Genomic DNA, 26,801 nt, shown 5'->3' on the forward strand with positions numbered 1-26,801 from the left:
GCAGCGAGATGTCCCTGCTGCTCCTAGGTGGAGGCGCAGCCAGGCGTCTCTTCACGCTGCCTCCGCCCACAGGCACTGCCCCCACAGCTTCCATTGGCCACGGTTCCTGGCCAATGGGAGTTGTGGAGTCAGTGCTCGGGACGGGGCAAGGTGGGGTGGGGGCAGCACACGGAGCCCCCATGACCATTCCTCCGCCTAGGAGCAGCAGGGACATGTCTATTTCTTAGGTAAAAGGTGATATAATAGTATCAATCAAAGACGGGGAAGGAAACAAAAGAATAGACAAAAGGAAATATAAGTACTGCCATACTGAATTAGACCAATGGCCCATCTCCTTGTATCCTGTCTCTGACAGTGGCCAGTACAAAGATGTGTGTGTACAGAACAGGGCAGTTGGAGTGATCCATCCCATCTTCCCCTCCCGGGTTTTGCAGTGAGATATTTAGGGTTGCTCAGAGCATGGGATTGCATCCCTGACCTTCTTGGCGAATAGCCATTGATGGACCTATTCTCCATAAATTTATCTAGTTCTTTTTTTAACCTGATTATACTTTTGGCCATCACAACATCCCATGGCAGTAAGTTCCACAGGTTAATTACGTGTTGTGTGAAAAAGTACTTCCTCTTGTTTGTATTAATCCTGTTGCCTATTAATTTCATTGGGTGACCCCTGGTTTGTGTTGAAGGGTATGCTTGTGTTCATTTTGGATAAAATGTGGTTTGCAGGGTGCTTATGCATAGGGAAGCATGCTGTGGCTCACCACCCTAGGAACATTCCAGAGAAGGCCAAAGGGGGGTGGGGGGTGAGCTCAGCATGTGGAGAGGAGAACTATGAGCATGTGATGAACAAATCCATATATGGAAAGGTTAAATTTGATTGGTTAGAGGTTTGTGTTATGTAGCTTGTTATGTAATTTATGTAAGTGCCATGTGCTATAAAATAACAATGGGAGGGGCTCCTTCCTGGAGGGACTCTGCCTGATTTTTGTACCAGGGGCTCTCCCTTTGTGCACATTGAATAAAGCCTTGTTGAATTGTATTGAATCGAATCACATCGCATCGAAGTCCCTTGATTCTGCCCAGCATCTGACTCATTGGGAACCACAAAATCCCAACAGTGTATTGTGGGAAAGGGTAAATAACACTTCTCTATTCACTTTCTCCATACCATTCATGATTTTATAGACCTCTATCAGAAGTCCTTAGCTGTCTCGTTTCTAAGATGAACGGCCCTAAGCCTTTTAGCCTCTCCTTGTGTGTTAGCCATTCCATCCCCTTGATCAGTGATCACTTCCCCAACCTTTTTGTGGCCAGTAGCACATTCATGTTTTCAGAAGAGTGTGGCAGGCACCAACAGTTTTTCAAGGCTTATTTTGTATTTGTACATTAAATAATACGAAAAACATCATATTTAATAGTACATAATATATGAATCCATAAGATAAAAAAGGTAATTTTAGAAGTAAAAGGTATTAATTAAATTATTCGGCACTTACTCTTTCACCTTACCATGTGAATTTGGTTTTTTATCTACCTGTAAGAAAAATTAAGTTTTTTTACAAAATAAATATCATAAACAGTTTTCATCTTATTTAAAAAAAGTAAAACATTGTTGAACTGCTGGTCCAAATATATTTATTATTCTTACTTTAACATAGCCAGTTATGGTTAATTAAAAATATTCTTTGTATTGTTATTTGTATCTGGATTTCAATAAACAAACAAATGAAAAAAAGTTAAACACAAGTTAGTCATATGCACTCATCAGCACTTAATGGAAAATAGGTATCATTAATTCACGTGGTTTTTCTAATAAAGTCAGTGTGATTTTTGGCACTGCATTTCTTCAGCCAATTTTTCGTAGTTGGGAGAGTAGGATGATATTCCCATTCATAAGCAATCGTCAAGATGGGTATCTGTAAGCCGAGATCTGTATTTTGATTTTATGATGTTCATTATTGAAAACAGAACTTTGCATAGATAAGTGGAACCGATTTTATTTTGTATGCTACATTTTTTAAGGCAGGAAACTTTTTTCGGTCAACCAGATTCCAAAAGCTTTCATCTGTTGTGCAGGATTTTAGAACAATATCATTTTGAAGGTCCAAAATCTTCAGTTCCACGTCTTCTGTTCTTAGTGGAATGAGCCTCTCAATTGATGTAGCCATTTCTGTTACCTCTATTTGGCAAGTAAAAGGATTCACAAGAAAGGCAACTACAGGCTCAATGATGGTGAACTGTTGAAATCTCTTTTCAAATTGTTCCAGAAGTGTTTGAATGTGAATAACAAATGGTGCTGCGTTAAAATCACGGTCACATACCATTTTCTTCATACTTGGGAAATGTACAAGAGACTTCGTCTTCATATGTGACATCCACAAGATTTTTTGCTTTGAATGATTTTACAGAACCTATCATTTGAGCCACATGTTTGTCTTTTCCCTGGAGCTCAAGATTTAAAATGTTCAATTTGTCAGCTGGTTAATGGACTTGGCTTTTCTTGCCGACATCACTGGAGTCTTCCAGTTGCTCGAAGTTCTGATTTGTGGACTTCAGAAGTTCTTTGATCTCTTCAATTAGGCTTAAAAAACGTGCAAGAACTTTACCTTTGCTCAGCTATCATACTTCTGTGTGCAAGATAAGATCAGATTGTTTATCATCAACATCTTCCAACAGGGCCTTAAAACGTTGGTGTTGCAAAGGTTTAGCTCGAATAGAGTTAATTATTTTAATAACGACATTCATGACGTGTTGAAAAGACAGAACTTCGATGCACAAAGCTTCTTGGTGGATAATGCAATAAGACATAAAGTTCGGAAAGGATTCATTCTTCTTACAGAGTGCAATGAATCCACTGGCACTGGCCATCATTGCTGGTGCCCCATCAGTGGTGATCGCAGACAGCTTGTGTAGTGGCATAGTAATGTTGCATATGATTTGAATAAATTATAGATGTCCTCACCCTTTGTTCGCCCTTTCATAGGCAATACTTCTAGTAACTCTTCTTTTAATGGTGAAGTCACTAAATACCATCCTCACCATAACTGCCAACTGCGCTGTATCCGATATATCTGTCGATTCATCGAATTGCAGTGAAAACCAGTCACATATTTCCAAGTCATCCTTTAGCTGAGTTTGCATGTCACTTGAAATTGCATGTATCCTCCTCGGAACTGTGTTGTCTGATAACTGCAAGTCTTGTATTGCCGACAAAAATTCACCCTTGATAGGAAATCCTTGAAACAGGCAATCAGCACCAGTCAAAAATGCTTCCTTCAACACTTCACCATCTTGAAAGGGTTTTTTCTTCTTTGCGAGCAGATGAGAAATTTTAAAGGAAGCAGCAGTAGCACTTCTAGACTTTACCACTTGTCTAGTGAAAACAGATTGCTGGGCAGATAGGTCTGATTTGAGTTGATTAATTTTCTTCTTTCTCAGCTCAGATTTAAGTGGATGGCTAATGTCAAAAGAGCTGTGATTAGTTTGGAAATGGCATTCGACATTGTTTTTTTGGCACTGCAACAGCACCCCCGCACAATAAGCAAACACATTTCCCTTTATTTTCAATAAAACAATAGGATTCTTCCCACTCTGCGTTGAAATAACACGTACGTTGTCTTTTATTTGAACTACTCATTTTGGGGCAAAATGTAAAAATAATAATAATAATAATAAATTGCAAAGCACAAGAAAACAGCCATATCAGTGCAGGAAGAATACTCACATACAGGGCAGGCACCAGTGGAGCAAGCACGTGCCTGGGGCAGCACATGCAACAGGGCAGCATTCTGTCCATTCTGCAGAGTCGGAGCGTTTTATTATTATTATTATTATTATTTATTTATTTTTTTGGCGGCCGTGCAGAAAGAAGCCGGAGAGAAGCTGCGAGGACAGAGAACACCGGCGCCTGCAGCCCCAGACAGGGCCGGCTTTAGCAGGTGCGGGGCCCCATGCCGTGACGTGAATTGCCTCGCGGCCCCCCCCCCGCCCCAACTCCACTCCGGCCCCGCCCTGACTCCGCCCCCACCCTGCCCCATTGGATCCCTCCCCAAATCCCTGCCCTGGCCCCGCCCCCAGCCCCGTCCCCTCCCTGCCCCATTGGATCCCTCCCCAAATCCCCGCCCTGGCCCTGCCTCTTCCCCAAGCATGCAGCATTCCTCCTCCCTCCCAGGCTTGCTCTGATCAGCTGTATAGTGGTGCAAGCGCTGGAGGGAGGGGGGAGAAGCAGGACGCAGCTTTTTTTTTTTTCCCGCTCCGCCGGCTGCCCCAGACGTTGCGGGGCCCTCTTAGGCGCGGGGCCCCATTCCGGGGAATCGGCAGAATCGGCTTAAAGCTGGCCCCGGCCCCAGAGTATTCTGTCCCCAGCAAGCGTGGGGCCCTGGCTTCTCTCCCCTGCTGGGCACTAGATGGGCCCCACGCCTGCCGGGGACAGAGAACACCGGTGCCCGCAGCCTGCAGCCCCGGAGTTCTCTGTCCCCGGCAGGCAAGGGGCTGCGGCTTCTCCCCCCGCTGGGCACTAGGCGGGCGCACATATGCCCCGGCAGGTGCCATGGCGCCCACAGGCAACGCGTTGGGGACCAGTGGCCTTGATCATCTTTGTGGACCTTCCCTGAACCTTTTCCAGTTCCACTATATCATCTTTGAGATGGGGAGATCAGAACTAGACATAATATTCAAGGTATGGGCTCACCATCGATTTTATATAGTGGCATTATGACATTTTGTCTTATTTTCTATCCCTTTCCTAATGATTAGCATTTTTGACTGCTGCTGCACATTGAACTGAAGTTCAGAGAACTATCCACCGTAACTGCAAGATCTTTCTTGAGAGGTAACAGCTAATTTAGAACCTATCATTGCATATATGTAGTTGGGATTATGTTTTCCAATTTGCACTACTTTGCACTTATCAATGTTGAATTTCATTTGCTATTTTGTTGACCAGTTACCCAGTTTTGTCAGATCTCCTTAGAACCCTTCACATAATTTTGTATCATCTGCAAACTTTGCCTCTTCACTATTCACTCCCTTCCCCAGATCATTTATGACTATGCTGAACAGCACTTGTCCCAGTACAGATCCTTGGGGGGACCCCACTGTTTACTATTCTCTACTGTGGAAACTGATAATTTATTCCTACCTTTTGTTTCCTATCTTTTAACCAGTTACTGATCCATGAGAGGACCTTCCCTCAAGGGGGCCTTCCCTTATTAGGGGGCTTACAAAGGCAGCAAAGCAGTGAGGCCACAACACAGGAACAGTAGCACATGGGTATGGGCTGTTTCCTTTGTGTTTATTTTCATGTTTACTATGTTGTTGATGCTGCTGTGCTTATGGAACATTTAAAGGACTTGGAACTTACCAGAAGGGACTGGCTCTGACTGACACTGTGGAACTTTCGCAACACAGAGCCTTTATAAGGGCTGCACGCCTGTCAGCAATTGCTGTCTGTTAGACAGCCAGTAACAGTCTATTTGCGCGGGCTTCCTTCACAACAGATAGTCATCACCGATCCTCACCATCAATCTGAGTCATCTTACGCCTGAGACTTACCTGTCATGTGTGACCCAGGGAACTTACCATTTGTTCCTGTGCTTCTGATCTGCTGAAGGTCCTGTGCTCCACCTGTCCCTGGCAACCGCTGGAGGCAGTGGTAGGTCCAGGACCCACCTAGCCCAGCTGCAGATGACTGCTTACGTCCATCAGTTGCTGTGTGCGTCCATCATTATCCAGTGGATCCGTTGGGACCTTGGTTCATTGTGGACCTGCAAGTACAAACTTTTGGTTATTGCCAAGGGTCGTTTGGAGACCAGGCTTCAGGCCCACTGTTGGGGCAAACCACTGAGTTATTTACTGCTTTTGTTTTCCTTTCCCCCTTGCATTCCCTGGTATTGTTGAGTTCCCTAAATAAACCCTGTTTGTTTTGAAAGATATTTCCTTGTTAAGTCTTGTGTTTACCTACTCACCTGGTGGGCTGAGGGAGGCTATTCCCCAGACGATAGATGCTGGTAGCCAGTTAAAGAACCTGACCCTGTTACAAAACATCGGGGTAACACAGGAGCCAGCAAACAGAGCTGAACACAGGGGACTTTGAGTTGGAGTTTTGTTAGAGGAGAAAGGAGGAGGGCACGTGTGGTGTCCTGTTTTTGTTTTGGTGCAGTTTTTGTTTGTTTTGGAGGGTTGTTTTTTGTTTCCTTGACAGGAGCTTAGGGGTAAAGGCTATGACAGATACAGAGGCAGCAGTGTAGTGACCCAAGGAATGGAAGAGTCAATGAAGATGACTGGATGTGGAAGCTGCAGGATGTACACTATCCTGGAGGGGGTACCTGAAAAGAGCTTCATTTGTATTAAGTGCCACCTGATAGATCTGATGAAAGAGAAGATCTGAGGTTTGGTGATGCAGATGGAAATTATAGTTGGGTTTCAACGGGAATTCAAGCAGATGATCGAGGGAAGATAACAGGAGGCTAAAGGGAAAACTCAAGAGTCGCAGATACAAGCTGTACTGCAGAACTGTGAGGGTAGACTGCTGGATGAAGAAGGTGGCCAGTGGAAGCATGTGACTACAAGAAATAGGCAGAGGAAAAGACTGGTTAGTGAAGGAAAAATAGAGCTCAAGATCAGGTTTACATAAGAACAGCCATACTGGGTCAGACCAAAGGTCCATCAAGCCCAGTATCCTGTCCTCTGACAGTGGCCAATGGCAGGTGCCCCAAAGGGAATGAACAGACAGGCTTTCATCAAGCGATCCATGCCCTGTCACCCAGGTTTGCTGCATTGGAAAATGAAGAATGGACACAGCAGGTTGTAACAGAAGATGGGAGCAAGGAAGAAGGGAAGTGCGGCTAGTCCTACAAGAAGAAGGGAAGAGTCAATGGAGACAGCCAGAGTTCAGAGCCCAAGGAGGATAAAGGATGACACTCAGACCACCGCAAGAGAAAACAAAAAACAAAATGACTTGCAGCCAGAAAGAACAGTTGGAAGGCCAGAGAATCACAGCAACACCAGGAAGAAGCAGGTCTATGTGACTCCCTACTAAGGAGAGCAGACAGTCCTGTCACCAGAGCTGATCTGCAGAACAGAAGGTTGAACTGTGCTGGGAGCTAAGATATGGGATGTGGACCTGAGGCTGAAGAGGATCCTAATGGAAGCAGGAAATAATCCTCTGATTGTTGTTCACATGGGAATGATCCTGCTAGATTCTCACTGGAACACATCAAGGGAGACTACGCCAGGCTGGAGAAGACAGGTGACTTTCAGTGGCAAGGCAAGATTATGATGATTAACTGATGGCTCAGGCAATGGTGCTATATAAGGAGGGCTTTGGGATGTTCGATCACTGGGAGGCATTCAAGGGCAGAGGACAGTTCTCATGGGAGGGACTCCCCCTGAGTAGGGAGGGAAAAAGACTTCTAGCATGGAGGTTGGCACAACTGATTAATAGAGCTTTAAACTTGAAACTCAGGGGAGACCGCTGGGAGATGCTAATGTATTCTCCATGCCTGATTCTAATATTGACCTAGAGGAAAATCAAGAAAAGAACAGCAGCGGGTAGGAGAATGGACATTAAGAGGAAAGATAATGCCAATACCAATTACACTAAAAGTCAGGCGATACTGACAGTAGAATGACTCTACCCAATTGGGTGAGGAATCTGGGTGAAGCCAAGCAGAAACAACTAAGATGTTTGTACACCAATGCAAGGAGCCTGGGTAATAAACTAGAGGAACTACAGCTTCTGGTGCAGGAAGTGAAAGCAGATATTATAGGGATACCAGAAACATGGTGGAATAGTAGTCATGACTGGAGTACAGATATTGAAGGGCATGTGCCATTCAGGAAAGCCAGAAATAAAGGTAAAGATGATGGAGTAGCATTGTATATTAATGATGAGATAAACTGTAAAGAAATTAGAAGTGGTGGAATGGATAAAACAGTCTGTTTGGGTCAAAATCACTTTGGGGAAGAAAGCTTCCCCTGGGATGGTGTTTGGGGTCTGCAGAATCCAATTTGGATATGAATAGAGACCCCTTAAATGTTTTAATGAAATAAATACTACTGGCAATTGTGTGATTATGAGAGACTTTAATTTCCCAGATAAAGAATGGAGGACAAGTGCTACTAATAATGGTAGGGCACAGGTTTTCCTGATGTGATAGTTGACAGACTTCTTCACCAAATGGTTACCGAACCAACAAGAGGCGATGCCTGTGATGAGGTGACTATCCCACACTCATCCTGCAGGATTTAATGCAGGCCGCATAGGCCAATTAACCAATAGGCAGCTGATTAAGTAGGCTCAGTTGGGCAGGAATAGGTGGGGCCTTTAAAGCCCAGGAGCTGAAAGCAGAAGAGGTGGCTGGGAAAAGGCAGAAAATCCCAGGAGAAAGGAATGAGTGAGAGGGGACTGCAGGCTGCAGTCATTCCCTGGGAAGAGGGAGGAGGCTTTGGGAACTGGTAGGCCTGGGGTGACCAGACGTCCCGAAAAAATTGGGACCATCCCAATATTTCAGGGGTGTGTCCCGACCGATATCCGCCAGCAGCGCTTTTTTTTTTTTTTTCCTCCACCGGCAGGGACTGACTCGGCTTTTGGGGTTTTTTTTGCTCCCCCCCACATGTGTCCCGATTTTTTTTCTTTCTCTTATCTAGTCACCCTAGGTAGGCCCAGGAAGACAAGGGGAACCAGCAGTAGGAAACAGCCATGTGATAGAGCAGTGAGGCCAGAAAGAGAAGGCCCAGACTGCTAAGCTAAGGGTCCCTGAGCCGGAACCTGAAAAAGAGGGCAGGCCTGGGCTCCCCTACCAGCCACTGGGCATGTGATACCGAGGCAGTGAGTGGGAAGACTGCCTAGGACTATTGAGGAGCTAACTCTCCCCCACAGGTGGGGAACATGGACAGTGACACGGCTGGAGGGCCAAGCCACAAAGAGGATGCTGCGGTTCTTGAGGCTGTGACAGGAGCTGCTGGCAGACAGCAGAGACAAAGTGATTGGGGGGGTGGGGGGGAGTGTCAGCCTCGAGCTAATCCCCAGAGTGCCAGGAGGAGGTGTCAGTCTGGCAGTGAGTGGTGCGCCCCATGACAATACCATTTTAAATTTGGTATTGGTGAGTAGTGAGGACCTCCTAGAAGAGTTGGTTCTAGGGGACAACCTTGGTTTGAGTGATCATGAGCTAGTTCCATTTAAACTAAATGGAAGGATAAACAAAAATATGTCTGCAGCTGGAGTCCTTGATTTCAAAAGGGCAATTAAAAAAAAGGGGGAGGAGGGGGAATTAGTTAGGGAAGTGGACTGGGCTGAAGAACTGAAGTATCTAAATGTGGAGGAGGCTTGGAATTATTTTAAGTCAAAGTTGCAGAAACTATCTGAAGCCTTCATCCCAAGCAAGGGAGGGGAAAGTTATAGGGAAGGTTTGCAGACCAATCTGGATGATCAAGCATCTCAAACAGGTTCTTAAGCGATAGCAGAAAGCCTACAAGGAATAGAAGATGGGATGGATCAGCAAGGAAAGCTACCTCTTGGAGGTCCGAAAATGTAGGGGAAAAGTGAGAACTGCCAAAAGCCCAGAAGAGTTGGACCTTGCAAAGGGAATTAAAACCAATAGTAAAAGGTTCTACACCCATATAAATAAAAAGAAAACAAGGAAAGAAGTGGGACCACTAAACACTGAGAATGGGGAGGAGATTAAAGATAATTTAGGTCTAGCCCAATACCTAAACAAATACTTTTGCCTCTGATTTTAATGAGGGTATTGAGGATCTTAGGGGTAGTGGCAGGGTGGCTAATGGAAATGAGGATATGGAAGTAGAAATTACCACATCTGAGGTGGAAGTCCAACTCAAACAGATTAATGGGACCAAATCAGGGGGCTTGGATAATCACCATCCAAGATTATTAAAGAAACTGTCACATGAAATTGCAAGCCCAATAGCAAGGATTTTTAATGAATCTATTAACTCGGGAGTTGTACCCTATGACTGGAGAATTGCTAATATAGACTCTGTTTTTAAGTAAGGAAGAAAAAATGATCTGGAAAACCAAAGGCCCATTAGTTTGACCTCAATTGTATGCAAGGCCTTGGAACAAATTCTGAAAAAGAAAGTAAAGGACACAGAGGTTACATGATAATTGGGATAAACTATATCACGTTTTTTCTAAAGGTAGATTGTGCCAGATCAACCTGATCTCTTTCTTTGAGATAACTGATTTTGTTAGACAAAGGAAATGCAGTAGATCTAATCTATCTGGATTTCAGTAAGGCATTTGATACTGTTCCACATGGGAAATTATTAGTTAAATTGGAGAAGATGGGGATTAATATGAGAATTGAAAGGTGAATAGAGAACTGGTTAAAGGGGAGACTACACTGGGTCATACTGAATGGTGAACTGTCAGGCTGGAGGGAGGTTACTAGAGGAGTTCCTCAGGGATCAGTCTTGGCACCAATCTTTTTAACAATTTTATTTATGACCTTGGCACAAAAAGTAGGCATATGCTAATAAAATTTGCAGATGGCACAAAGTTGGGAGGAATTGCCAATACAGACGCTCCCCAGGTTACGCAAGACCCGACTTACGCAAATCCGCACTTACGGAAAAAGTTCCATAAGCTAGAAATAGGAGGTGTGGTTTGTTTGTTTTTTGCATAATGGTCGGAGATACGTTTCTGATTTATGCAAAATTTGAGTTATGCAAGGCATTCCAGAATGGAACGCTTGCGTAAGTCGGGGAGCGTCTGTACAGAGGTGACTATAAACCGCCAATGTGATGCGGCCATGAAAAAAGGCTAATGCAGTCCTAGGATGCATCAGCTGATGTGTTTCCAGTAGAGCTAGGGAAGTGTTAGTACATTATACAAGGCACTGGTGAGATTTCATTTGGAATACTGTATGCAATTCTGGTCTCACAAATTTAAGAAAGATTAATTCAGACTGGAACAGGTGCAGAGAAGGGCTACTAGGATGATTAGAGGAATGGAAAACCTACCTTATGAGAAGAGACTCAAAGAGTTTGGCTTGTTTAGCCTAACCAAATGAAGGCTGAGGGGAGATATGATTTCCCTCTATAAATATATCAGAGGGATAAATACCAGAGAGGGAGAAGAGTTATTTAAATTAAGCACCAATGTTGACACAAGAACAAATGGATATAAACTGACCATCAACAAGTTTAGGCTTGAAATTAGACAAAGATTTCTAACCATAAAAGGAGTGAAGTTCTGGAACAGCCTTCCAAGGGAAACAGTGGGGGCAAAAAACCTAACTAGGTTCAAGACTGAGGTTGATAAGTTTATGGAGGATATGGTATGATGAGACTGCCTACAATGGCATGTGGCTGATCTGTGACTCCTAGTAGCAAATATCCACAACAGCTGGTGATGGGACACTAGATGGGGAAGACTCTGAGTTACTACAGAAAATTCTTTCCCAGGTGTCCAGCTGGTGGGTCTTGCCAAAATGCTCAGGGTCCAACTGACCGCCGTATTTGGGGTCAAGAATGAATTTTCAACCAGGTCAGATTGGCAGAGACCCTGGGAGTTTTTTTGCCTTTCTCTGCAGCATGGGGCACGGGTCACTTGCTGGTTTAAACTAGTGTAAATGGTGGATTCTCTATAATATGAAGCAGGGGTGGCAGAAGCTTCCTAACAGTGTGGGGACCACTGATGCCCCTTGGGCACAGCCCTTTTTCCCCCCCCACCCCAGACCCTTCTCCCCAAACCCCCAATCCTGTACCACCCCTTTCCCTGAGGCCTCACTCCCACACTGCCTCTACCCCCAATACCCTGCCCCTCTCCCCCGTCGCTCATCCTTATGGATGGTAAAAAGTGGGAGTGCATAGTAAATATGAGGGGTAGTGTGACCAGGTGACCAGTTTTTGACCAGAACACCCACTCAAAAAGGGATCCTGGCAGCTCTGGTCAGCATTGCTGACCGGGCTGTTGACTGTCTGGTTGGCGACGCCGCGCAGTGGGACTGACAGGCTCCCTGCTAGCCTCTGCACCGTGCGGCTCCCGGGAAGCAACCGGCAGGTCCCCCCTCCACCTGGCTGTTCCGCCGCATAGGAGCTGGAGGGGGGGATATGCCCCTGCTTCCGGGAGCTGCTTGAGGTAAGTGCTGCCCGGAGCCTGCACCCTTCACCCCCTCCCAGGCCCCAGCCCTGATCCCCCCCCCTCCATTCCTCCAAACCCATTGATCCCAGCACGGAGCACCCTCCTGCACCCCAAATTCCTCATCCCCAGCCCCACACCAGAGCCCGTAGCCGTAGCCCTCGCCTCCCCATGCCTCAACCCCCTGCCCCAGCCCTGATCCCCCTCCGAACTCCTCAGTCCCAGCCCAGAGCACCCTCCTGCACCCTAAATCCCTCAGCCCCACCCCAGAGCCCACACCCTCAGCTGGAGCCTTCACTCCCCCCTGTGCCCCAACCTCCTGCCCCAGCCTTGATCTCCCTCCTGCCCTCCAAACCTCTCTGTCCCAGCCTGGAGCCCCCTCCTGCACCCAAAATCCCTCATCCCAGCCCCACATCAGAGCCCGCAACCCGAGCCAGAGCCCTCACCCTCCCCACACACTCCAACCCCCTGCTCTAGCCCAGAGCCCCCTCCCACACCCCAGCCCCCTGAACCAGGCCAGTGAAAATGAGTGAGTGAGGGTGGGGAGAGTAAGCTACAGAGGGAGGGGGGATGGAGTGAGTGGGGCAGAGCCAGGGCAAGGGTGTTCAGTTTTGTGCAAGTAGAAAGTTGGCAACCCTGGTAGGGGGGTCTTGGCTCCCTCCCCACCCCCCATTCCAGCACTCCTGATTTGAAGTCTTTAAATCATAATTTGAGGATTTCAGTAAGTCAACCAGAAGTGATGGGTCTATTACAGGAGTGGGTGGGTGAAGTTCTGCAGCCTGTGATGTACAGGAGATCAGACAAGAATGATGATCATAATGGTCCCTTCTGGCCTTAAAGTCTGAGTCTATGAATCCCATGACTACTTAGTATCCTTAAAAGTCTGGTGAGGGACTTTACAATTAATAGACTGCTATAGGGAAGCCTTTCCCTCTGATATTCAGGATAAATTTTCTTTTCAGTTCAGTTCCTGTAGCAGTGTTACTCTCATGTTGCTTGCATTGTAGCCTGGCAGAGATGTTAACTACCAAAAGGCTTAGAACATCCGTGTTTGAGAACTGTTGATTGTTGGTAGACATTCCTGCTGCAATGCAAGCTAAGCTAGTCTTTCCCGACTTTCTTTTAAGAGCAATTACCTTTGCAGTTGCTTTAGATTCCAGTTTGATGTCTGTGCACTTTATATTCTTCTCTCTAGCATGGAGGGTGCTTTAAGGAAATGCAGTTCATTTTTCAAGTTGAACAGATGTTAATTACAAATTTATCCATCTGTGTGGTGCAACCTGAGGAGGCATGCTATGAACTGCTTTGGTCTTTCATTTTATTTCCTGGAACTGCGTTCTTGCTGCCACAGTTACTGAGTGTATATATATCACTCCAAAATGTAGAACGTTGTTCCAAACAAATTGGCCCTTAAATAACACCTCCGCAGGAGGGTGTATGGATTAATTAAACTAATGTTAGTAAAGCACTTTGAGATTGTTTGTTTGAAAAATACTATTCAAGTGCAAAATATTTTAATAGCCCCAGGAGCGTGCCAGGTACTCTACAGTACAAACAGAAAGACAGTATGATGGTGGAAGGACAAAGTTTATCTCAGTAAGGTCATGTGGCATGTATGCATCTTAAAGGTTCAGGTGGATTTTTGATATATAAATGGTAGCTGTTATTGCCTTTTTTTTAGCATTGGGGAAGAAGAGATGCTTAAGGAAGAATCATGAATGAAGTGTGAGGAGTGGCTAGGTGGGCTAGAATTGGGAATTTGAGGACTAGTAGTTGGCATGGGGCAAGTACAAAGGATACAAAGAAGCTTTAGCTGTTGTGAAAGAGAGGAAAGGATGATTTTCACCCTGAGATTGTAAAGGTGGCATCTTCCTGGATAATAATTCTATCATAGTGTATTTCAGACATGCAAATGTCCAGTCATTTAATAATACTTTAAGTATATGCATTCATAGATTTCAACTTGATCTACACAGAAGGGCCTTGGCGTATTCTATGGTTGAAGAAAATGAGGCAAAGATGATTTGTCCAAGGTCACGTAGCACGTCAGAGGCAGAGCCCGTACTATAACCCAGGTTTCCTAACTCCTAGTTCAGTGCTTCAGTTAATGGAACACATCACCTCCTCCCTTACCCTTGTTTATAACTACAGTTTTCTTCTAGAGTTTCTCTGCAGGGAAATAGCTGTCTGATATTTCACTATAGTGGCAACAGTGGAAGGAGCCAAAAACCCTGGTTCTGTGGAATTTGAATTCACCTATATCCTGCTGGCACAGAAATAAAAGTGCTGCCGCAGCTGAACCTAACTGACTTTGCTGTCACATTATAGAGAAGATACGGGAGGCCAGAGGGAGAGAGACAAGTGGAAGAACATTAATCAGAGATCAAATAACCTCTGTCCTTAACTAACCCTGGTATAAATTACTGCAGAAGCAAAACAGTAATGAGGCAACTGAAGGAAGTGACCCAACCTATGTTCAGGGGTGGGCACCAACAATGGCTTTGCTGTCGGTTTGTGAAGTGCTTCTGGGGCTATATTTGAACACCCTCAGCTGTCCCTTGTGTTCTGCAAAACACTAACCATTCACCCCTCTGTCCCTCATCTCACTCCACATTCCATTCTATGGCTATGGTGTGCTTAATGCAACCCCCTCCCCACCCATTTTTTCCTCCTTCCTTCAGTGAATAACTTTCCAGCCCTCAGCTTTAGTGTTACACAGGGACAGTGTGTGTGTGTGTGAGTTAGGGATGCTTATGGATTGCAATGTGTGTGAGGGCTGTGTGTACATGAGTGAGAAGTGTGTGTACATTGGTGTGTGTGTGCGGGGGGCATGTGGAGTGGAGTGTGTGTATATGAGGGGTGAGAGTGGTTTGCCTCGTGTATGTCAGGGGTGGGGGTGGATTGCAGTGGGAGTGAGGGGATTGGGGTGAATTGTAGTGTGAGCAGGAGTGTGGGGTGCATTGCCGTATGACTCACTGAGGGGTGAGGAGTGGATTGAAGTGTGAGGAGTGGATTCAGTGTGAGTGAGAGTGGGGGCACGGTTGCCAACTTTCTAATTCCAGAAAACAGAACACCCTTACCCCCCACACCTGAGCCCCTCCCACCTCCACTCACTCCATCCCCCCTCCCTTCATTGTTTGCTCTCCCCCACCCTCTCTCACATGCTCATTTTCACTGCAAGGCCCAAACAGGCACATTTATTGTTTTGACAGATGTATTAGCTAAGTTCAGGTTTTATTTGCTATAGGATGCTAGAGCTGGCAGCAAAATAGTCAAAAATGGTAATTTAAAAAAAATGAAATTTCACAAAGATTTTCATGATTCTTTCCCTCTCCTCTTCCCATTTTTCATAACCAGCTCCATGTTTTTTGTTCACTAAAGTTATTGTAATGTTATGTGTGGAATTAGGACCACACATTATCACAGCTGTAAGGGGTCCATTAAAGGCCCACTCACGAAGCCCAAATACAAATCCATAGAGCACAACCACAGAAATGCACACCTGTCCAGATACCTATATAAATAAATCTGTAGAAACTGACTCCCACACCTACATGCAGATACACACATGTATTCATGTGTACATATCTAGCATGCACTAACACACATACTTCCACATTATTTATTATTACAATTGTTATTTAGTACCTAGAGACCCCAACTAAGATCAGGCCTCCAGGGTGGTAGGTGCTGGACATACACATAAAAAGAGAGAGTCTGCAACAAAGAGTTGATAATGTAGTTACACAAAGGTGGGGCGAAATGTATGATACATTGGCTCTTCTGCAATTACTAGTCAACAACATTCACTTTTTAAGAAATAATACATTCCTTTAGAGTTCCCTTCTCTTTTAAAAACTTGTTATGAAATGAATATACACATATTTTATGTCATCATTTTTTGTGTGTGCAAGCTAGCAAAAGGAATAAAAAGTCAAAGAGGCTGCAAATTTTATTCACACAGGTATACACACATGCAGCAATACACGCATCTCCCTACACAAAGGCCAGGGCCGGCTCCAGGCACCAGCTTAACAAGCAGGTGCTTGGGGCGGCCAAGGGAGAGGGGCGGCACCTGCAGCAATTCGGGGGCGGCAGGTCCCTCACTCCCTCTAGGAGCGAAGGACCTGCCGCTGAACTGCCGCCGCCGCCGATAGCGGCTTTTTTTCCAACTGTCGCCGGCGATCGCAGCTTTTTTTTTTTTTTTGCTTGGGGCGGCAGAAATGCTGGAGCCGGCCCTGACAAAGACACACAGTTTCTTACACACATACAATGCATGCATGCACATACTTGCCTACACAGAGACACTTTTTCATACACTTTTCCAGAGGCTGCCTAAATTACCCACCCAGGAAGGCAGGAGGGCGGGCTGGAGGGGAAAAGATGGGTGGGGTGGAGGAAAGAGGATGGGGAGGGAAAGAGGCCAAGGATGAGACCAGGGTAGGGGTGAGAGGGGGCAGTGAAGGAGAGAGGAGGCGGTGTTGGGAGGTATGTGAGGTGGATGAGGATGCAGTGGGAGGCAGAAGGCTACAGGTGCATGAGGATGTAGGGGGCACAGGAGTGCGTAAGGACATAATGGGAGTGCAGCAGTGTATGGAGGTGAATGAGGTGTAGGGGTGAGAGACATGGGGGTGGTGGCTCTGGGAGGTGGAGAGGATGGGTGGGAGAGTGCTGTAAAGGGTACAGAGCTGGGATGGGTAGGTGTGGGGGGCAGGATGGGATGTGACAGGGGAGGGATGCAATGACAAGAGGATGAGGGTGCAGGGGGTTGGGACGGGGAGGGATGTAGTGGAGGGGATGGGGATGCAGCCCCATTCCCAGCACTTGGAAACGGGGATACACATACCTCCAACTCCTGGGTGCCGGTGACGGGATGACAGACCACGGTTTGCAGCAGGGCACATGCTGCAGCTTGAGTCCAGCCACACGAGAAGCGCGAGAAGGGGGCCGGGAACCAGCGGGAGAGGTGCACGTCACGCGACCCCTCAACAGCCACCTGCTGAGCGCTTGCGAGTGGCGCTAGTTCCTGCCCTGCCCTGACCCAGCCAATGGGAGCTGTGCCTGCGGGTGGGGCAGCACGAGGACCCACCCTGGCAGCCCCTAAGGCTAGGAGCTGGACATGCTGGCTGCTTCCCGTCCCGGGAGCCACACGGGCGTGGCAGGGAGCCTGCCCAGGGGCTGCAGGTTTGTATAATTTTTGATGGTGCCCAGAATGGATCCCACCCTCCCCCACACCTGCCTAAGGCTCTGGGAGGGATTTTGGGTATGGGAGGGGTGCAGGCTCCGGGAGGGAGTTTGGGTGCAGGGTGCGGGCTCTGGGCTGGGGCAGGAGTGTGGGAGAGGGTGAGGGGTTCAGCGCTTACCTCAGGCAGCTCCCGAAAGCTACTTGCACACCCCTCTGGCAGCGGCTCTTAGCCGAGGGGATCAGGGGGTCTCCATGCGCCGCTGCCTGCACGCACCATCGCCGCAGCTATTGGCCGTAGTTCCTGGCCAACGGGAGCTGAGGAGTCGGCGCTCAGGGCGGGGGTAGCGTGTGGAGACACACACCCCTCTCTCCAGGGTAGTAGGGCCGTTCCAGACACTTCCAGGAGCAGTACGGCGCGAGGCCGGCCAGGAAACCGCCTTAGGCCCGCTGCACTGCCAGTGGTGGTGGTGGTGGCAGCTGGGAGCCCCTTGGGTTTTTTAAATTGCTCAGGGGCGGCAGGCGGGGCCAGGAAATGCTCCAGGGGAGGCGCGTGGGGGTGGCAGGCGGGACCGGGGGAGAGACGCAGCCCTAAACATTGGTGGAGCCGGGCCCCCAGGCCCTGAATGTTCCTGGAGCACAGGCACTATGGGCCCATATAACTCGCCACCCCTGAGCCTGCCAGCCCTGCTGCAGCGCCGCAAACCAAACATTCAATGGCCCAGTCAGTGGTGCTGACCGGAGCTGTCAGGATTCCTTTTTGACTCGGTGTTCCGGTCCAAAACCAGACCCCTGGTCACTCGAGGTGGGGGTGCATTGCAGCGTGAGTGTGAGGGGTGGGGTGCATTGCAGTGTGAGTGTGAGGGGTGGGGTGAGGTGCATTGCAGTGTAAGTGTGAGGGATGGGGTGAGGGTTCATTGCAGTGTGAGTGAGAGGTGGGGTGCATTGCAGTGTGAGTGTGAATGAGTGTACGGGTGCATTGCATTACCAGAAGAGTGAAGGTGGGGTTGCTGTGGGGTTAATGACTGTGCAGGGCTGGGGCAGCGCTTGGTGCAGCACTGATGCTTGGCACACTGCGAGGGGAAGGCTGAGCCAGAGCGAGAAGCCAGCGCTAGGACACCAGAGACACAACAAGAAGGAACAAGAAGGTGGTCAGGGTCCTGCCTTGAGCAGGGGCTTGGTCTAGAACCTCCTGAGGTCCCTTCAAGCTAGGGTGACCAGCCAGCCAGTGTGAAACAGTGGGGCAGGGGGTGGGGGGTAACAGGCGCCTATATAAGAAAAAGACCCAAAAATCGGGACTGTCCCTATACAGTCGGGACATGTGGTCTCCCTACGCCCGGCCCGGGGGTAAAGTTAACCACAGCCGCGGTGGGCCATGCTGGGAACCGTAGTTCGCAACGGCAACCGCGGCAGCCGTTACACTCCAACTCCCAGCGTGCCCTGCGCTGCTGACTGGCGTCACCGTGATGCGTTTCTACGCAGCCTCCCGCGCGCCGCCCATGAACTGGGGGCCTCTGGCGCCGGCTTGTCAGGGAGAAAAACTGCCGCCGCCGCCCGGCCTCTGCCATTGGGGGTTCGCAGCCCCTCGTCCGGCGCGGCGGCTCCCTCCAGAGGCGGCCGGCAGCGGAGCCACGCGGGGCGCCACCTTCTCCGAGCCGGCGCGTCCCCCCGCTGTGCCCCTGGGGTCCTAGTGCCGCCATCCCTCCCTCCCCCCCCCGGCCCCAAATCTGTGCCTGCCCCTCCCCCACCTCCGGCCTGGCCCCGCCGCCCATGAGCCCGGGGGGTGGCTCATAACCAGACTCAGCCGCCCCCGAGCCCTTCTCCGGTGCAGCGAGTGCGGCCAGCCTCGTCCCTCCATGCGCCGCGGTGATGCCGCTGCGCCCTCCCTGCGGGTAACAGCGCCCAGCGCCTTCCGCTCCGGCCGGCCAAGATGTGGCAGAGCGTCGGGCTGACGCTGCTGGTGATCGTGGCCACCCTGGCCTGTGTGCTCTTGTTCATGCTGTGCGGTGAGTACGCACCCGTAGCTCTGTGTGTGTCCTTGCCCAGTGCTGCCCCGTGCTACCCCGGTCCCTCTCCGCGGAGTCCTCTTCGGCGTTGCCGGGGAAGGGAGAGGGGAGGAACATGGTGCCCCATCAAGGGTCTCGCTCACAGCGCCCTCTTCGCTTGTTCTCAAATATTTGAGCCTTGAAAAGCCTCCCACTAAAAACTGTGCTTTTTTTATATACCCCCCCCCCCCCCACACACACACACACACACACATTTGAGGTTAATTTGAGACTAAAGGAGTTAATTTGATACTTTATGGAGTCCCATAAAGATAGGCGCTTACGGATACTCTATAGGTGTCTCTTGTATTTTAAAAAATCAAAGAGAGAGAGAGCAGAATTTTGGATGTTCTGTAAGATGCAATCTGATCAGCTTCCTCATTTTCTTTACACTGCCATGGTAAACGTTGATTGGAATGCAGACCTTACGAAAAAATCATGTAACAGGAGTGATGTTGAAAGACTAGGATTGTTCTGTAATATTCAGGCAGGAGGCTACACCAACATCCTCCTCTCTCCCCCCATATATAACAGGTAGTAAGAACTTAACTGAAGAGTCTTATTACATTCTTTGCATAAATGCTTTTTACCGTAGTCAGAAAATAAAATGATGTATTAAATTGATTAAAAATGCTTAAAGGTCAGGAGCTTCCGCGTCCTAAGTAAAATTTTGACTGAATTTAATGGACGTTTTAATAATTTGGAAACAGGTTATAGACAGAGAATTAGAGCTGTCAATGACTTTGTTGTTGTTTATCTATATTGAAAGTGTACCCAGAGCAGGAAGCTGTTGTTTGCATTGACTTAGGAATCAGGCATATCTTTATCCTATCTCTCACTATGTGTACAGTCAATCCAGGTTACACAGGCTATTTACATATTTAGATGACAATTTTCCATCAGGACAGACCATTTGTTAGTAAGGATAATAAAATAACTTCTCTGAGTTGTTTGTTTTATTAGTCTTGAACTTGACAGGTGTTGAAAATCCCACAATCAACTTAACTGTGTTGAACTTATAGTACAGTAAGTTTTAGAGCAGTGGTTTTAAAACTTTCTTTCCGGTGAAGAAAATTGTTGATGTCCGTGACCCAGCAGAGCTAGGGATGAGGGGTTTGTGGTGTGGGAGGGGGCTCAGGGCTGGGGAAGAGGGTTAGAGTGCTGGGGTGAGGGCTGCAGGATGGGGCTGGGAATGAGGGGTTCAGGATGTGGGCTGGGGCAGGGGGTTGGGTTGCAGGGTGGGGGGGTCTGGGCTGAGGGTGCAGGCTCCGGGGTGGGGCTGGGGATGAGAGGTTTGGGGTGGAGAAGGGGGCTCTGGGTTTGGGGGGGGGGGCTCAGGGCTGGTGTAAGGGATTGGAGTGTGGGGTTGGGGCGCAGGCTTACCTCCAGTGGCTCCCAGTCAGCAGCGCAGCAGGGGTGCTAAGGCAGGCTTCCCGCCTGTCCTGGCACCACGGACTGCGCTGTGCCCCGGAAGCGGCCAGCAGCAGGTCCGGCTCCTAGGCGGAAGCGCGCAAGTGGCTCTGCATGGCTCTCATCTGCAGGCCCCACCTCCCACAGCAGAGCCAGTGCCCCGTGGCCCCCCTGCCGGACCTGCTGCTGGCCGCTTCCAGGGCACAACGCTGTGTCCGAACAGGAGGGACTACTAGATTTTAAAGGCCGGGTGCTGAGCAAGATGACCTAGTGCCTTGCATTCCACGACCCAGTACTGGGTTGTGACCCGAAGCTTGAAAACCACTGTTTTAGAACCCTATCCTTCCAAGACTTCGCATACGGGAGCTGTTGGGGGGGGGGGGGGGGCTGCCAGTGTATACAAAGCAGGCAATCAAACGACGTTATAGCGAAGCATTGCATAACTTTAAATGGAGCATGTTCTGTAATTGAGCAGGGACGTTAGACCAAAACAACGTTAAGCGAGAGGACGTTAAGTGGGGAGTTACTGTAGAAGAGTCTGGTAATAACTGTGTTTTCTTGGGTGAAAAATGATTTACTGGGCACTCTCTCCAACTTCATTGTTTTGGCAAATAGTCTAAATATTTGTATTGCCTCTTGCTATAATTCTTTCTGTGTGAGTGTTAGAAGTCTTCAGTGGTAGATTAATTCTTCCCAGAAAGGACTTAACCCTAGTGCCACTGAAGTTAATGTTAAAACTCCTATTGATTTCAGTTATACTGGTTTGGGCCCAATTTGCCTACATGCCAAAATGCTAGTCGCCATATAAATTGTTGTAATAGCAGTAATAAAGCTAACTTATTTCCATTTCACTTGAGTCAGGTAGTGACTAGACGCCATTAGTAAGGGAGAGTCCCTTTTCTATCAAACCAAACTTGGTGGGGAAGCTGGGGTGTTAAAACTATTCTGAGCCCTTTTTCAATACTTTTAATTCACATACAAAATCATAGCATGCATGGCATAGGGAAGAGAGAATACATATAGATTCAAGTTGTAGAGTTAGCTATATATGCAAACTTTCAGAAAACTTTTGCTGAATCTTTTTGTCCATTACAAACGCTTCAGAATTTTTCAGTCATCTCTAGAAGTTGTTAAAAAAATACAGTATCAATTATATTTATCATAATAAATGATGGTGGAATAGCAGAGTGAAAAATGATATTTAGCATTCATTGCTAAGATAATGTGTATAAAATTGTGGGGTTTGTTTTGGTTTTGGGCTGTGGGGTTTGGTGTGGGGATTTTTTTTAGGTTTTGTTCAGGAAATCTTGATTTAAATCAATTTTAATCTTGTTTTGCTTTTGTAATTTTAAGTTATTTTCCTAAAGAAAGGTTGATTCTCATTAGTTGGTAACTATTAAAACTTGCTGATTTGCAAATAAACCTAGCCTTTACACTGATTTGGTACACTGATATGAGACAACAGACGACCCTTCAAATTCAAACCACATAGGTCCAAATGAGCAGTCTTGGGTGGAGCTTCAATCCAGGAATCCAAGACTTTGTGTCTCTTTGCATATGTTCTTTGTGCCATAAGGTACCCCATCATATAGGTTCGTTTAACACTTACCCTATAACAGCAACTCATGTCAAACAGTTTCAGCTTGACATGGTCCCTTCTCCACACCATCAAACTGCTGAATACTTCCTGTGATTTAAGGTAGCTTTGCATGCTTGGGCTACTAAGGAAGACTCAATACCGAGTTTAAATCTGTTAGTGTAGTAGTCTCAAAAAGCAGTTTAATATCACATCACTTAATACATTACAATGCTTTAGCTGAAACTGTTATTTACTACTAAGCGTTTAACAAATATTTAAACAAATCTGCTTCAACAAGGCAACTTACATTTTCTATTAATGTTCGCATGCATATAGATATATACAGTAGACACCATTAAAAAGTTCACTACTTCGTGAACACAGTTAAATTTATTTTTGCCTCCCCCCCCCCCCCAGTGCCCACAATGTACTTTGCACTTAGACACAGGAAAGAAGTCATGTCCCTGCCTATGAATTCACCACAGCTCCATTGATTTCACCTTACTTCCCTGCCCCGACCCGCTACAAGTAGTAAAGTTAAGCATGTGCTTAAATGTTTTCAGGATTGGCGCATGAGTTTTGTAGGGGGACTACTGCTAGTGCCATAATTAAATCAACTGTTGTGGCCTGTTACAGTGTTGTTTTTAGTGGTATACACTTTGAACTCTGTAGCCAATATATTTCAGTTTTTGCTTATTAATATATGGAGATCTACCTATCTCATAGAGCTGAAAGGGACCCTGAAAGGTCATCGAGTCCAGCCCCCTGCCTTCACTAGCAGGACCAAGTACTGATTTTGCCCCAGATCCCTAAGTGGCCCCCCTCAAGGATTGAACTCACAACCCTGGGTTTAGCAGGCCAATGCTCAAACCACTGAGCTATCCTATTCCTAACATATTAATGGAATAATACTGGCACTACATATTCTTTTAGCTAATTACAGAAAGATTTTTATAAAGGTTTAACCAAATGGGGAAAAAATGTCTGATTCATGTTTCAAAGGTGATGTGTACAACTCCTATTTGTAGTTACAAATTTGTATTTAACACTTGGATCTGGTGGACATGTCTAGTGCTATTTGAATTTCCACTCTTTAGCACAAATATGGTTAGTGTGTGCCATGCTGAATTAGTTCCCCTTTTTTATCATGCAACTTAAATTAGTTTTTACCACTCTTCTAAAGAGAAAAGAGAAAAATCTAAAACATTAAATGTCTACAGGAATTAATCACATTAGAAAAATTAAATGTTCAGCCATGTAAAGACAATAAGCCAAAATATTCAAACATATATGCCTAAAGTTAGGCACCTACATTCTTATTTAAATAAAAATCCCTGAATAGGTGCCCTGCTCTTGAATTGCTTGGTATCCACAATTCCCATTGTCATCAGTGGGAGCTGATGCCTTTCAGAGTCTTGGTTAAACCTGGCGGGGAACGGGGGGGCTCTTGCAGTTAAAAAAAAATCTATTTGTAAACTGAGCACATTTGTTATAGAAATGATTGAGAAACTGTAAACATGGCTGTTTGTCAGTCACTCTTTAAAGTTGAACTTCACTTCTAGCAACTTTGCTTCTGTTTCTTTTCCTTTCATTTCTTCTCAACTATTTAGGATTTTGTTATTGTTTTCTGCTTTTTTCTCCCTGCCACTTGTGTGCTATCCTGTGTTCTTCATGTGCCCATTTTGAGTTATTAGGACTGGTGGTAGCGAGCAAGATAAGACTTTCAAGTTTGTCCCACTTACATCCTCACTGCTGGTGTCTGACCAATTGTTGATCAAGGCAGAGTGAGTCTTGCTCAGTAGTCTGGATTACCTCCACCTTACACTGCAGCAAAGGAGAAAAGTGAGATCTGAAGCAGCTCCTTTCCCACAGGAGCTCAGGGTCCTTCAGCAGATGTGACTTTTTTTCTATTCCCATCAGGATCTGCTGTAGGAGGAGTCTGACACTCCTCATTTGCTAGTGCTCCAACAGGTCAGTAGAAGAACTGAGATGTCTCCAGTGAGTAAGGGGCTCCAGCAGCAAGGCATAGGACTCTTCTGCCTAGAGAAAAGCACTATTCCTGGTGCCGTGAAACGAGCACATACTCCCAGGGATCACACAGCTAATTTAAGGATCAGCCTGGGTCTCAAATAGCAGTCATTTAAATCTGTATAATTTCCCCCCTCTCTTTGTCTTACTGCTGCCTATTTCAGGACTTTCCTTTTTCTTCCTCACTCCCTTCCATCAGGTCAAATTTTGGCCTCCCCAGTCATTCCCTCCCTCCCTCCCGTTTTCCCTTTTGGCTTAATATCCTTCCTTTCCTCCTCAATCTTTTTTAACCTACCTTCTTTCACTTCACTGCTTTAGCCTTGGTTGTCTCTTGCCTCTTGTCATTGGTAGTAAAAAGCTTTAACATGCCAAGAGCTATGGTCATCATACTTGTGTGCCACAACAGACCTAGGTTTCATGGTCATGCAGACCTGAATAAACACAATGGTATACATATAACATCACACACTCTTGTGCAAATGGTGGGATCTTGACAATATTGAAGCACAGTCAAGGAAGTGAGGTTAGGATGAAGTGTCAGGCAAGCTGAACTCTGATATTACTAACTTGAGCATTTGTTGTCTGTACTTGATTTATTTTCTCACAATAGGCACACCTTGAGCTACACTGTGACTGCAAAGAGGTACATTTTGCTATGTGCTGAAAACTTCTAGTGAACTTTTGACTAGCAGGATGTGGTTTGACTTACATCTTGCCTAAAAAGAAAAAAAAAAACCCAAAACAGATTTAACAAACATTGAGATAGGGGACTTCTGTGTACTATTTCAGAAGGCTGAATTCAGTTGTAGACAGGAATGCTCTTAAGACACAAGCTGTTCTTTAATGCTACATTCAGTTATTTCATAACTCTTTAATTTCACAGACCTTCAAAGTGTAAGGCCATGTCTACACTACCACTTATGTTGGCAAAACGTATGTCGCCCCCGAGTGACATACGTTTTGTCAGCATAAATTCCATCTGTGCACAGCGCTAGATCAGCAGAAGAAGCTACCACCACTCATTGGGGGTGGTTTAATTATATTGATGGAAGAGCTCCCTCCCATTGGCATAGAAAGGCTACACAAGGTATCTTACAGCAGCGCCGCTGCATGGGTACAGAGGTGCCACTGTAAGGTCTTTAATGTAGACATTGCTTAAGAGACCTAAACCAACATTGTCTTTCTAAGGACAGTTAAAAAGAAAATGCCCTTTCCTTTGAAGTTGTCTTTAAAACATGCTTGTAAAGAGGAGCTAGCAAGGCGATACGTTCTTTTCCTAGTGGGAATGAAATAGGCCTGGACTGTATTTGAAAAGTTGCACTGAGGGAGAATCAAGCTCAAAGAGCCCTGTGGAGCCAAGCCACACATACTATGTCTATTGCATGTACATGGCCTATGTTACCATAGTATTTGAGCCCTTCACAATTCTTTAACATTTATTCTCACAACACCGCTGTGAGGGAGGGCACAGCTATTGGTCTTTCTGTGTCTACTCCCCATCTGTAAAATTGGGATCAGGCACAGAGACTAAGGCTATGTCTACACTGCACTTTCGTCATCAAAACGTTTGTTCAGGGGTGTGAAACACGCCCCTCCCCCCGAACGACAAAAGTTTTAACAACAAAAAGCGCTGGTGTGGACAGCGCTTTGTCGGCGGCAGACGCTTTCCCAGCAATGAAGCTACCGCCCCTTGTTGCTAGTCCCAGATGGTGGCTAGTCCTCGCCCTTTCCTCCGCCCTCCAACATTAGTCCAGCCGCAAAATTCAGCTAGACCGCATTCCATCTCTGGGCAGTCCCCCCGCTTATGTCCTGGCCCCCACACTGCCAGTACACAAGCTGTCCGGGGCAACTGGGGACTCGCCTGGACTCCTTCTTCCTTTCCAGGCCCTTCCCAGGGGTGGGGGGATGTTCTCAGGGTCTTTTCCCCCACTCCAGCTCCCGGCATGTCTGACCCTCCTTTTGGGGGAAGTCCGCCTCCGCATACTCCTCAGTTAACTTAACTGCAGCCTCCATGGTGCCCGACTGGTGTCACCTGACCCAGACTTGCACGTTCTCAGGGAGGCCCTGTAAAAACTGCTCGAGGATCACGTGGTCCATGATTTCCCCCACCGTTTGGGTATCGGGCTGCAACCAACAAGTGGCCCAGTGGGTCAGCTTTTGGGGGAAGGCTCGGTGCCGCAAACCCCCCGTCCACCAGGGCAACTGAAACTTCTGCCAGTATTTCTCTGCTGACAGCCCTACGCGGTCTAGGACGGCCACCTTCACTGCCTCATAGTCTTTGGCCTGGTCGTTGCTCAGCACCATATAAGCTGCTTGAGCCTCGCTGGTCAGATAGGGAGCCAGCCGTAGGGCCAAGGTTACCCAATCCCATCCGGTGTCCAGGGTTACCCTCTCAAAGGTACAGAGGAAGGCGTCCGGGTCATCGGCAGGGCCCGTCTTACACAGGTCCAATCC

At 47.1% G+C, this 26,801-nt stretch overlaps 1 protein-coding gene and 2 long non-coding RNA genes across 3 annotated transcripts in view; 2 read left to right on the top strand and 1 right to left on the bottom strand.

Moving 5' to 3' along the window:
* LOC135981630 (uncharacterized) overlaps positions 1 to 5,530 on the top strand; it is a 40,155-nt gene extending 34,625 nt beyond the window's left edge. Inside the window, exon 2 of the long non-coding RNA XR_010598748.1 lies at positions 5,166 to 5,530. This is a non-coding gene — a long non-coding RNA (uncharacterized LOC135981630). The remainder of the gene's footprint in view (positions 1 to 5,165) is intronic.
* On the bottom strand, positions 1 to 19,451 carry LOC135981629 (uncharacterized). Its single transcript, XR_010598747.1, has 3 exons — positions 19,304 to 19,451; positions 5,581 to 5,765; positions 1 to 3,457 (listed from the first exon to the last, which is right to left on the bottom strand). It is a non-coding gene; the product is annotated as an uncharacterized LOC135981629 (long non-coding RNA).
* The window catches only part of SMIM13 (small integral membrane protein 13), an 18,896-nt gene continuing 10,852 nt past the window's right edge, over positions 18,758 to 26,801 (top strand). The window contains exon 1 of the mRNA XM_005305188.4: positions 18,758 to 19,291. Coding sequence (XP_005305245.1) covers positions 19,216 to 19,291 — 76 coding nt within the window. The 5' untranslated portion in view covers positions 18,758 to 19,215. The remainder of the gene's footprint in view (positions 19,292 to 26,801) is intronic.

Source organism: Chrysemys picta, chromosome 2 (assembly GCF_011386835.1).
Source record: "Chrysemys picta bellii isolate R12L10 chromosome 2, ASM1138683v2, whole genome shotgun sequence".
NCBI classification, from domain to species: Eukaryota; Metazoa; Chordata; order Testudines; family Emydidae; genus Chrysemys; species Chrysemys picta.